This window comes from Corvus moneduloides, chromosome 5 (genome assembly GCF_009650955.1).
Source record: "Corvus moneduloides isolate bCorMon1 chromosome 5, bCorMon1.pri, whole genome shotgun sequence".
Taxonomy (NCBI): Eukaryota; Metazoa; Chordata; class Aves; order Passeriformes; family Corvidae; genus Corvus; species Corvus moneduloides.
In genome coordinates, this window is record NC_045480.1 from 24,423,649 (window position 1) to 24,436,998 (window position 13,350).

The 13,350-nt window shown below is 35.1% G+C and overlaps 1 protein-coding gene across 3 annotated transcripts in view; it reads left to right on the forward strand.

Annotated features, from left to right (window-relative positions):
• The window catches only part of SLC30A9 (solute carrier family 30 member 9), a 36,135-nt gene extending 24,001 nt beyond the window's left edge, over nucleotides 1-12,134 (forward strand). The window contains exons 16-19 of one of the 3 annotated variants that reach the window (XR_004240035.1): nucleotides 1,363-1,492; nucleotides 4,230-4,343; nucleotides 5,823-11,005; nucleotides 11,096-12,134. Coding sequence is in view for 1 of the 3 variants with exons in the window: in XM_032108120.1 (XP_031964011.1) it covers nucleotides 1,363-1,492; nucleotides 4,230-4,343; nucleotides 5,823-5,867 (289 nt within the window). In the remaining 2 variants the exon portion in view is untranslated. Of the gene's footprint in view, nucleotides 1-1,362; nucleotides 1,493-4,229; nucleotides 4,344-5,822 lie in introns of all 3 variants that reach the window. The other 2 variants (XM_032108120.1, XR_004240036.1) reach the window with 2 other exon arrangements.
• Nucleotides 12,135-13,350: the final 1,216 nt, after the last annotated feature.

Here is a 13,350-nt window from a genome sequence, read left to right on the forward strand (position 1 = left end):
TTCTTCCTGCACTGCCTGTGAAGTTATTTCTGATTTATAAACATTCAGATGCAAAGAAGCATTTCCAGTTGGGAAGAGTAAATTTGATTAAGACAAAGAGTGTGCTAAATGTAAAGATTCAGTGAAATTGTACAATTTAGCAAAATAAATGGAGGTAAAGTTTGGTACTTTCCATCAAGTGAGCTGCGTTGCTAAATCTGAATTTTTGTGTTAGAATTTACCAAATTGTCAAGATTGCATTTTTTCTGTTAATAAACTAAAAGTCTTTGAAGTATTTTATACTTGTTTTACTTTGAAAATGTCAGAAGCAGGAATTTGAAAAATGTGAAACTTTTGTGATTTGTGTCCCGTGTTTTAGACTCCACTTATTTTTTCTGACCTTGATGGAAAAATGTGGAAACTTACTCTGCAGTGGCAATTTTAAATCCTCTTGGCTTTAAAGATAAACTGAGTTTTTGCTAATATAATTAGGAAAAAAATAGACTATTTAATTTTTTTGAAATGCATCACCATATGTCTTGGTCCTGAGTTTACTTCTTATCCCAAAAAAATTAAGAGCTTGTTGTTTACTACCTATATTCACACATTAGAATTTGTCCAACAAGCTGGAACAAAACTGCTACAGAAAACCAGAATTTTTCAAAGGACCAAAATATAGACATTAGAGCTTTCATGTTCTAGTATTTATTAGGAACCTTTAAATAAATATACATTTTCAGCATTTACAAACAGGTGTATCTTGATAAGCTGTGATTAATAGTTCTGAAGGATCAAAAATGAGTTCCAAACAAAATATCCGTAACTTATGTCAGATGTATTTTTGAAAATTCTCCAAAAGATCATGCCTTTACCAACTTTAGGAAAGGACACTTCTATAATTGCAATGTGTCCTTTCAGTGATTAACAATAGGTTATTGTTCCTTTCCTCAGAATTGAGGGTACTTAGATTGTTAAATAGTGTCATGTATATGTACAAAAACTTTGCAGTAGAAAATAAGTTGGACTTGAACTTTTAACACAGAATAGGGAAGTTCTCACACTTCTAATTGTGGATTTTTAAAAAATATACTGTTAGTCTAGTTCTAAATGTGTGATGCTTCTAGTAGTCTGGCTTTTATTGCAGTGATTTATAGATGTGATGGTGTTGCAGAAACCTGTCGAAGTGGTATAACCAGTTAAACATAAATCAGTATTTAATGGAACTGTGAGTGGGCAAAATGAGGATATTTTGTCAAAGGCAGTGACCTTTTAAAATTACAGGATCATTTTGTGGTGACAGTATTGTTAACTTGAGAAGTCAAACTTAGCTAGTGGTTTGTTCTATGTTGTTTTACATTTTCTTTAAAAATGTATATGTTTCAGAGCAATTCATGATGTTAAAGCCACAGACATGGGAATGAGCAAAGTGAGATTCAAGGCAGAAGTAGACTTTGATGGACGTGTTGTTACTCGGTCTTACCTGGAAAAACAAGACATTGAACAGCTGTTACAAGTATGTGTAAAAAATTGCTTTTGTAACCCCCAGTATCTGGTATTTACTTTCCAATTTCAAATACCTCTAAACCCAAGACTTGCAAGTAGGTGAGGTACATTTCACTTCTTCATTTGAAGGGTTGCAGATGTTCTTACTTTGTGTTAGTGTTTTAAATGTACTTACAGAGAATCGTATTATGTGCTGCTGAAAAAGTGCCTGAGTAGGAGGAAAGCAGGGGTTTAACTCATTACCCTTGAGATTGGCTCAACTGGTCAGAGCCAGGTGCCAGTAGTACCAAGGTTGTGGGTTTTCTCCCTACACAGGCCATTCACCTAAGTGTTTGAGTTGATAACCCTTGTGGGTCCCTTCCAACTCAGAATATTCTGTGATTCTGTGATTGTTTTGTTAGAAAATACAGATTTATAAAAAAAAAAAAGAGAACATAAGTCTTCTAATACATTTATTGAATTACAAGATCTGCAGTTAAAACTAGAAGCCTGTCACCTGCAAAAAAGCATCTGTTTAGTCAGAGCCATTTACCCTGGCTGTTGGTGATGCAGTGTTAGGGTTTACAGGTCCAGCTGTTCAGACTGGGTGTGAATATGGATTGCTTGCATCAAATGATTCAGCATTTTGGTGATGTTTAAAAATTACCATCCTTAAGTGTCAGTCTCTGATTTTAGTATAGTTCAGCGTAGCTTTTCTTAATCCTTCTTTTCAATATAGAAATGCAGAGATGTTCTCTGCTATATGGCAGAACTATGAAGTATGAAGAAAATAAATATTATCTAAATCAAAAGGAGAGTTTTAAGTGAGCAAAATGTTTTGCTTCCTTACCAGTTTTCACTGGTAAATTTGCTTGTGTACAAGATTTCTTTCTTTTCCACCCTTTCAAAATGAAATACAGATGTCAGATGTCTGCATTTTGTCTGTCCATTAAAAACTACTTAGAAGTTATCAGAGTTTACCTTTAAATTTTACGTTGCAATTTTTTAAACCATTAGTATCCCAGTTTTAAAAACATGTCAAATTAAGAATTATGTATGTGTATGTACAGTACAATATCTGACCTGTTCATCTACTGGATTTCAATATAATACATTTTGGAGAGGAAGAGTGCTATCAGCTTTGTACTACTGAGGCACTGCAAGTTTGCCTGGTTGCTTTGCTGTTGCAGTTTTCAGTACGCTAGTCTTCTTTTAAATGCTTTGTTAGATTTTATTCTTTACCTGCTATTTCCCTTGGCAATTGCATGCAACCTTCACCAGTTCTTCCAATACTTCTAGTATTGTTGGAAAAGATCTTCCTGCTTGCTTGTAGGTTGGCAACTGTTTCTTACACAAGTCATTGTTCTTTCACATAGTAACCTCATGTCAGCTATAAAACCATTGGTCCTTTCAGTAGGATTCAGCCATCTGAAGTCAAAGGTGAACATCGTGCTTGCCTTTTGATCTATACTTTTTCAAATAAGCAGCTCATTCAACTAGCACTGCTGTCAACATTATTCTTTCTACAGTTGTGAAATGTTTGTTGAAATGCTGTCATTCAGATTACCTTGGCTTTTTTCATGTTAGACTTGCCGTGATCATAGTCATGGGTTATTGTGGTTGAGATATTTTTTAAGCTTGATCAATTACATTATTCCTCTTCGGTTTTAGAGTAGTGAGAAGGAGAAAGAAGTTGATGTCATGTACTTGAATGCACAAGAAGAATTAGCTGTTTCATAGTTTCTGTGTCTGTTTGCAATAACCTATTTATCCCAAACATACTGCAGCTGCGATAAACTACAGGACAAATGGCTTCCAGACAGCTTAGTGTGAGACCTCTAAGGAAAGCTCATGGCTTTAAACTGAAAGGTGATAGATATAAATGAGATATAAGGAAAAAATTCTTTACTGGGGTGGTCAGAGTGGTGAGACAGTGGAACAGGTTGCCTAGAGAATTGTGGATGTCCCGTCCCTTGAAGTGTTTAAGGCCAGGTCGGGTGGGGTCCTGAGCAACCTGGTGTAGCAGAAAGTGTCCCTGCCCATGGCAGTGGGGGAGCAACTAGATGATCTTTAAGACCTTTTCTGACCCAAACCATTGTAAGATTCTATGGCAATACTGTAGTACCTGCTTTGGTGCTGCTGAAGTCTGTGTTCTTTTGGAGGGTGGAGTATAACATTCTTTCTTCCTTAATGTCATTCCTTCAGTTTCATATGCTGTTGGTCTCTTAGTCTGAGTTCCTGTCAATTGTCTTCAAGTTTCTGATATTATGGAGGAGTCATATTTACAGCAATGTTTGTAGTAATCCTTATGGACTTTCAGATGAGTTGGTTATGTGATGCCCAGAGTAGGCAGTGTAATGGAATAGCAAGAATGTAGAAAATGGGGAAAGAATACACAGGGTGGTGAGACAGTGGAACAGGTTGCTCTGCCTTGCTGTGAGGAATACCTCAGAAACTTCTAGAAAATGAATGAAATTCTCTAAACTTATTTGGAAAGTTGAGGAGGAAATCAATTAAAGATAGAAGAAGGTTTTGTATCACATGCAGGTGTAATGATAGAGCCAGCTGTTTTCATCTAATAGATGCTACTCTTCTGTGTCTTTGAGACATAAGAACAGATGATGTTTTGAGAGTAAATGGCAAAAGCTGAAGTGTTTTGTTTAGGTTTTTTTTTTTCCTCCCTCTTGAAATATGTCAAGACCCTCTGGAGTGTTATTCCTTTATTTTCTTTTCCTCATCTCAGTCTCTTAAATTTAATTTCTTCCTAGGAAATTCAGCAAGTGAAAACCCTTGAAGAATTAGAAGCCTTTATGCTTAAGCATGGTGAGAATATCATTGACACTCTGGGAGCTGAAGTAGACAGACTTGAGAAGGACCTGAAGGTAAATTTAACTGCTTATTAGTAGTGCTTATTCTGTGATATATTTTAAACAATATCACTGCATCTAATTTTTGGGATTTCATTTGTAAATATGAGAGAGAGAAAGAGGCTGATATTATGAATGCAAATTTTCTCGCTATAGTTTTATTAACTAAGTTCTGACCACCAGCAAATCCTTCCTTTGCCACTGATCCATTTGTTACGTATTTTGTTCCATTTCATACCAACACAGAACAAATTTTCACTAAATAGACCTGAATGTGTCTTTGTAACTGTATTCTCAGAATTTCAGATTATTTATAGGCTGTTGAATTCTGTTTTGGGTATAAAAAAGTACATTTTTTTTTTAAGCTGGTTCTTAGCATTCTATCAAATATTTCTGGGTGATGGGACTGGTACTCAACATCTTTCACTCTTGTTTAAGCCGTATAGTGTTTATTTGACTTTACAAAAGCCTCTCAGCTTTCTTATGATTTTTCTTTTAATTCTGCTATTTAAATATCTTCTGGCAGATGCAAGAAAGGGTTATTTCCATTTTTAATTTTGTAAGTATATTGGGGCTGTCAGTCTTACCTTTCTGGCATGAATTCAGAACTACAAGAATATTGACCCCCAGATAAAAGCAGTCCTGCCATGACTCTCTTTTCTGGACATGAGACACTACTCAAGAGCATGGCTGTCCTTGCTTGTTATATTTCATAAATATTCTAGTTTAAGTTTCTGTCCCTAGGTTTGTCCTGTTTTAAAAGTCAAAATACTGTTTTTGAATTTAATTGCACTATCTGAATCAGTTCTTCCTGTATGGTTTTGGAGGAGCAGGATCATGTCTAAATTTTTTATAAACATAGATATGTTTTTTTGGTGTAGGCATATATATAGTGATTGTGTTGGTATTGAATATGCTTTACTAAACATACTAGTCATGTTCACATGCTGGATGACTCTGAAGTCATGACTTTCTCATGGATTATACAATTGATGTAATGATGATAATGTATTTCTACAATATCAGAAAATGAATATTTCTTAATAGAAACAGTATTCTGAATCTTTATAAATAGCTTCAGTGGCATAGAATAAAATATTTCAAAAATCTTACCTGTTATTCAGGAAAGTATCTGTTAAAACTTTAAGAAAGTGGGATATGTACATGTACGTGTATCTGAACAGTTTTACATAAAACTCTACTGCCTTTTTAAAATTGAGAGCTCCTCCATACTTTATAAAGCATAAGAACTAATTTATTCATGATGTTGAAAAGTATTTTTCAAATAAAAAGATGACCTAGCTTTCAAAAAATGCCTTATAATATGGACAATGTTTGTTGAAACTCTTCCTCATTTTAAAGTAGTCCCTATGTTACCCAAAAAGGGGATTTGTTATCCAGTTGACAATATCATACAAGAAATAAATTACTTGTAATGATGCACAAAAATGTATTTGAATATTTTCAATACATTGTTTTTAAATTTTATTTCAGCAACGAAATCCTGATGTTCGTCATGTGGATTTGGAGATACTGTAGAGCTGAACAGGAGAAATCTTCAGGTTGCTACCCTTGTGGAAAGAAGTCACGTAAAGGGCTGAAAAGCTTCTGAAATTGCAGTGACCTCAGCACCATACCTCGCTTCCTTTGCTGTAGGCTTCCTGGACTGTTAGCACTGCTTCTGTTTCTGGAAGAGCGCTAGACTTGCAGACAAAAATTTCCATGGCAAAATCAGTTTCAAAAAGCTACTTGAGTTAAATTCCACAGGGGAGTCTGTCCAAGTATATTTACTGCGATTCAGAACTTAAACCTTGAGGTTTAGTTAGGCATGTACAGCTGCCTGAAACTATACAACACAGTTTTTCCATTTGTGTCCCTTTGCAGTCAGTTTGCACTTCTTTAGTTTCTTTCAAGATATCATTAAAGGTTCTTGGGAGATATTAAGATTAGCTAGGAAGAGTTTGTTCCAGTGGAACCTGCCAACCTTACATTGTAATATTTCAAATGTGTGATTGTTTCACAATTTTTCTTTTCTATGAGATAAATTGTTTTAAATGGGCGCTGGCCTTATCTCAAGTACCATGACCTGGAAACCTGCTTTTTGCCACCATTACAATTACAACTGCACTTCAGGGAAACAAGGTTTTTCACCTCAGAGGAGCCAGCTGTATGGGTTTAGCCAGAGTACATTAAGTTACTGTGAAAAATTACTATGTACAAATTTCGGTGCACTTCCTCTCTTTAAATTTTGTTTCTTTTTTTCCTTACTTTGACACTTGTTTTCTTATTTGTAAGTATCTTCAGATGTAATCTGGGAGATATTTATGGTAGTGCTTATTAAAAGTTACCTGGCATTTTTGGCTTTCTATATTTTAATAGACTCTATTGCCAGATATGGTCTTTGCTAGAAGATGCAAGAGATGTAGCTGGAATATATAATAGTAAAAACGATCTATTTATAATTAAACAAATGAATACATTGTATTTTTAATTTATTTACCTTTAGATATTATCTGAATTCAAAACCACTTACTCTGCATTTTTTCATGACTTGAGCTTGCTTGTTTGGGAGAGTAATTCTATCAGTGGTCCTCAACAATCCAGAGATAAGTGATTAGTTTATAACTTTGAAATGTGAAATTCTACAACTGTGTACAATTGTCTCAAGGCTTTCTGCAGAAGGTACTCAAGTTGTACCAGATTCTTTGAGACCCAGCCTTTATTAATAAGGCTGTGAGTACTGAACATGCAAGTTGAAATATAAGTGAAATAACTGTATTTAAATAGCACTGAGGAAAATTACTTATGCACTTTAACATAAAATTAGATTTGCTTATGGGTGAGTGTGGTAATAAGACCATCCTAGTAACTCAGTTGCTGAGTAATGACTGACTTGCTGAAAGAAGGAATGTTGATATGAAACACAAGTCTTCAAAAATCAATTTCAAGATTATATTATAAGCATTGCAGCAAATAATTGTGGAGACCAATATGTCCAGATTTGACTAAAAACATTTTAGAATATTTTTTTTTCATACTAGGTGTCACTTACCAGTGAACTATGAGAATTTAAAATAACATGCCTTTTTGACAACTGCAAAGCACTTTGCATGCTGGTCATTTTAAGTAGAAAAACATTCCAGAGTTAAGTTACAGATGGGGCTTCACATACAGTAATTGTGGGTGAAAGGATCTCCTCAGTACCCTTTTCCATAATTCCTATTCACTGGTGGCTTCTTTATAGCATATTCCCTTGTTATGGCTAACTTAAAAGAAGGGTTACTTTATCTGGTTTTCTCCTATTGTAGAAATAGTTAGTATATTTAAGCCTGATGATTTAAAATGCTGTTTAAAGGTAATTTGGAAGTCTCCCATATCAAATAAATACAGCATATTTTAGCACATTATAAATAATTTGCCTTTCTCCTTGCCCTTCTACGTGAAATTCATCTCTTCTCAGAATGCACTCTCCTGGTATTAGTCTTATTTATGAAGAGCACTGGAATCTGGTAACGCATAACATGTTTTCTTCTCCCTAGAATATTTATATGGATTTTGAATTTGAATAAACACATTAATAAACCAGTTATTTCAGAAATCAAAAACCTGAAGAGAAGTAAAACTGGGAAAATGTTCTTCTTGCAGAGGTTAGTGAAGACAGCCAGTGTGACCAAGTGGTTTGCGTGCTGGAGTTACTGATGAATGAGTAGTGTCAGTGTGCAGTTTGCAGTGCAGAACTTTCCCTGCAAGGTTAGTAAATGTTATCTCAATAGCAAAATGTTCCTGTATTGTTTTCAAGAGGAGGCATGAGCTTATATTCTTACAGAACATATGCTCCAAAACCCTATAAAAATGTTTTTTTTATTCATTGGAGATGTAATTCCTCTGAATTCTGATCTTAATTTCCTTATTTGAGTCAGAAAAATACCCATCCACACCTTTTGTTTATATTCCAAGACAGAATTCAGTTCCTTGTCTCCCAGTTACATTACTGATTATAGCATCACAATATGTTAAATTCAAGATGCCAGGACTTGAATGTTTTTGGGTACATTACAGTTGACCAGTCTGAAGACCCAGTTCTGTTTTTTAAAGTGACCTGGATGGTGATGTACTACAAAAAGGCAGGCGGACTGGTTTTGGCAGTACCTTGGAAGTTTACATGTCATGCAGTTGGATGGAAGTACTGATTCATTGATTCGTTGCCAGGTCGGAAAGGAAAGTAATTCCAAGCTGTTACATTTTAATTTATATGTTATAATTTACAAATTGTTCTTAACAGATACAACATTTTTACTGCTTTTTTTTCCTTTAACTGTCTTTATAGTCAAAACCTTGAGGTGATGTGGGTCCACTACTTAGTTTACTTTTGCTTTAATGTTTTTGGGGAAAATAATTAGCTAATACGTTGACATTTACATGATAGAGTCCTCAGATTAAAGAACTGTACAAAGTGTGGAGGAGTGAATCTTTATCACAAATGCAATTACAAAATGGTTTTTCTGATTGATTTTAAGGAAAAGAAATGGGATTTATCTAACAATAAAGTTATATTCTAGGATTTTTTCAATTAAGGTGTGGTGTTTTAAAATAATTTATTTCTGTAGACTGGCCTTGCAGGTTCTATTTTTTTCAAATTGTGTTCAAAGTGTGGCTGCCCTCTCTGCTTTGTGGAAGATTGCTTACATGCTGTGCAGTGTCTCATAATTCTGTAAAACTTGCGATGTCTGAAAAGCTTGTCTTAATGTTCCAATATACTGAATGATCTTAATGTATTTTAAATCCAAGCTGGCTGGATACTAATAATATGTTTTTCTGTAGATTTTTTTTTTCTGTAAAACATAAAATTTGGAAGTGATTATCTTACCCCCAGCAATGAACTTCAAGTCTGAATTGTCTCCATTATACACCAGAATTCAGCATTTGATGTGGTCTCCTTTTCCCCCTCTACCTTTAAAGCATTTGTTAAGGATACAGTGGTAGTAGTAAATACCTCAGTGGATCACTGTATTACACAGACTGTTTGGTGGTTTGTGTTCTGGTCCAGAAGTAGTGGGGACATGAGCACACATCTTTTAAGGATTGGTTTGCATCCTTTATCCCCTGTGACTCATCCTTGAACTGAAGGCTTTTTAGGCTCTACTTTTTTCCTTTCTTGAATTCCCACACAGATTTTATTGGTTTTTTAAAGTGATTCTTACTTTTAGAGGAACAGGCCATTATGAACAGCTTATGTTTTTAATAGCAGGATTAAATTCTACTCGTCTGTGAATTTTGTACTGTACTTCTTATTCATTAATAGTTGACAATGGAGATTACTGTTTTGAAAGCTACAAACCATTTTAGCCCAAACCAAGTTTTCTGATTCTGTCAGGTGCAGCTTTTTCAGCTGTATCTGAAGACTCAGTTTTTATTGAGAGATTTCTACTGCACCCTCTTTGATAAGGAAGAGTACAGGAAGGTTTTTAGGTACTTTGTCTAGGTTATACATTGTTTGCAGTCCTGTTTTCTCCTTATTTGTAATCATTTTAGCTGTAACAAAGCTAACAATTTGTTTCTGTAACAAAGAAAAAATACACATTAAGGAAGTACCTTAATGCTGAGTACATCAAATACAGTCTTCATACAAAGAGTTTTTATGCCTTTGTGTATTGAAAGTGTGGCAATTTTTGAAAATTGTCAATGAGTAATCCTTCTTCTAAACTTGATTTAGATGCTTTCCTTATAAAGGAAACCAGAACACCATATTGTTTAAGATTTGAAAACAAAATGTTTCCTTTTATGGTCATATGTTCTTAAGGCATTTTGGCATTGTAGAACTATTGATGAATATTGACTCCTGTACAAAACCTGCCCTTCTGCTCATGCCTAAAGGCTTACAGAAGTGAATATAAAATGACAGTGTGCTTTTTTCCTTCTAGCTTAAGTATTGTGCTGCTACTATTCTTATTGTTGGCTCTGAATAGAGAGTACCACTAACATCTCTCTTGCAGTTTACCTGCATAATGTAAATGAGAAGTCAAGATGTACCAAAAAGATTTTTTTTTTATAGAGGGTTTGTGTAGCTTAAGTAATTTTTCCTTTCTTGTTAGTGAGACACAAATCATTAAGATCAAAAGTAGACTATATTACATAAAAAGAGTAATAGAAATCCAGGCTTTAAAGCACAATAGTTCAATTTTTGAAATGTATGTCCTTTGAGGAAAATAAAACAGAAGCTCTAAGTCGATATATGATCTATAGAAACTGCAGTCAGTCAGGCTTTGCTGAAGCAAAAGAAATTAAACTAAAAGTATGTGATAAAAAGAAAAGAATACAAGGAAGGAAAAGACCCAAGACATTGAGCACTTGGAAATAGGAAAGAATGACAACCATCTAAAAAACTTGTCCAGAAATAAGAAATTATGATTGCAGAAGAAAAGAACAGTAAGAAATTATATTTTATTAGAATGCACAAAACTAAATAGGATGATGTTTTCTTTCTTTTACCAATATTCTGATAGTTGAATAATTCCTCCCTCCCACTCCCAGCAAAAATTCATCTTTTTTTTTCCTGTACTGAAAATGAGAGCCTCTGTCTAATTATGTCCTGATATGGTGTTCAGCCTTGCAGGTACAAACGTATTTGTCCACTGAAAACGGCTAAGGGTGATGTAATCTCGGTCTTTGTTGGTGAGGTAGGTGTTTGGTAAGTGGAGGGTGAGTAGTGTTATTTGTGGAAATGGGAGCTGGAGTGAATTAAAGAGAAAATAAATTGATTCTTTCAGAGAGAAAATGACTGAAGCACCATACTGAATGTGCTGTGGAAAAAGAGAAGCTCTGTTCTAAGGTCCAGAGAATTCTTGCAGTGGGCTGTAGTCACCGATGAATGTTAGTCTGTATTTTTCAATTTGCTGAGATGTCTGTGAATAAACAAGATTTCTAATTAAATCACATTCTGAAAAGGAGTTAAAACATTCAAAATGTAATGTGAAAGGATATATGTTTTTAAAATACCACAGACACTACAGCACATTATAAGATAGGCAGAAAATATTCAATATTACATGGGGCGCTTGTGGACATTTTTTTTTTCTGTGTGAATCAGAGCCACCAATTAAAATAAAGGGTCTTAGTTACTTTTTATAAGCATTACACTAACAGCAAGCCCAGTCAAATTTTTATATAGCCAGCATTCATAGTGCTGTTCTGGGAAGGAGGTGTCTGTTAAAATAGTGGAATACAGATCCATAATCTAGCATTAAGTTTGGTTTTTGTAATCTAAATTTAGACTGTGTTTAAAACTTTAGGGGTTGTGATCAGCTGCTTCAAATCTGAAGTCAGAAGAAAAAAAAATGCAATTATCTGTAAATGATGTAATATAAAAGGGATTTTGTAAGTTTCTCTTCAAATTAAATATGCTGAAGAACTGTGTGAGAAGTGTTTGAAAAATGCCTGAAGCATTTGGAAACGGTTTTGGCTATTGCCAGAATGGTATTAAGTTTGAAAGTCAACAGTGAGGATTTTCACTGGTGGCAGAACTTTCAAAGGGCAATCTCAAAGTCAAAATCTATTTTTCCATGCAGCCTTTTAATCAGATTAACCAGCCCCTCCCCACCTGCACCTTGCATTTTGGTGTATTGGCTTTTTCATTCTGTGTCTTGGTTAGTCCATATTAGTATGGGGAAGTCATTTTGATTTGTGGTGTAGACATTAAAATACTTACCTGCATATGTTCTTTGTTTTGTAATTATACTTAAATTCAGTACATTCTGTATCATGTCTGGAAGTTGTAATTACTCAGTAAAATGTTACATAGCCAGTAAAGGTTGTGTTCTGTTAATTTCAGCAATTTTATATGCATTGGAAAAGTAAGCAATAACACTGGCTTTAGGCAGCTGATGATTCACTATATTTCTGAATTCAAATTGCATATAACTATTTTATGGATGCAAAACAAAGTTTCTATCCATCTATTTATACTGGTTATTCAATTTGCCTTTGTGGCACTGGCACACACTGTTCAATAGCATGCATTCGGTGATGGAGCAACCTGCCCAGGCCAGCCAGCTCTCTTCTTTAGTTCTCTAAACCTCACTGGCAACTCCACCTTTCATCCCATTCACCCCCTGCCCTCAAAGAGGGCGGTTCCTTCCCCAGTACTGAGAAAGCTCTTTTTGCCTGGCTCAGAGGCCCCACTGTCAGTGTGTCCAGTTTAGACTACCTGTCCTGATCCATATGTAGGGATGACGTGAAGAAAGGTAGTACTACAGATAGGTTGCATGTCTCTGTATAGTCAGGTTTATGTGTTAGACTTGCGTAGTAACCATAGTTTCACAATCCCAGCAAAGCTGTCCAAGCCTCTTAAGAAAAAAAGCTTGAAATTAGCCAGCTTAGAAAGGATTTAATGTACTGTCTGATACACTTAAGTGCCACTTTTTATCACTAATACCGATAAAACAGCTTCTTTATCTGGTTATCGGAAGAACTGTTTCTAACCAGGCTGAAAAAGTTTTATGTGATTGGAAAGAAGAGTCAAAAATGCCAGAAGCCTGGGTGATGAAATGGAGAAACTTGAAAAACTGGAGGTTTTGTCTGTATGGTATCAGATACCAGAAATAAAGTGGTCAAGCAACATATTGCAGGAAAGATTTTGGCTACGCAGTGTATGTCCTGATTGCTAAGAATGTTTCATTTCATAGTTGAGAGACTCTCAAGGGAAGTTTGTTGGTTTTGTTGCGTTTGTTTTTTTTCTCTTATGAACCAAATGGCACAAGATCTGCCTGAGCAGAGAAGTGACAGATTTGAGAGCCTTGTCTCTTGTCTGTCTGAGGTCAAGTTCAAATACTGGGCTGTCTTTTGGGCTGAGTAACCAAGCAAGTGGTCTCAGCCACTTTGAAAGAGAGAGCTCTGTCTTTTCACATAATGTAACCTGGAATCTTCAAAAGCCTTTCTTTATTTGCTGTCTGTGGCATTAATTGAAAGGCCATTCCTAAATAGTTGTGTTAAATGGGGGCTAATGGGTTGAAGTGGGACCTTGCAG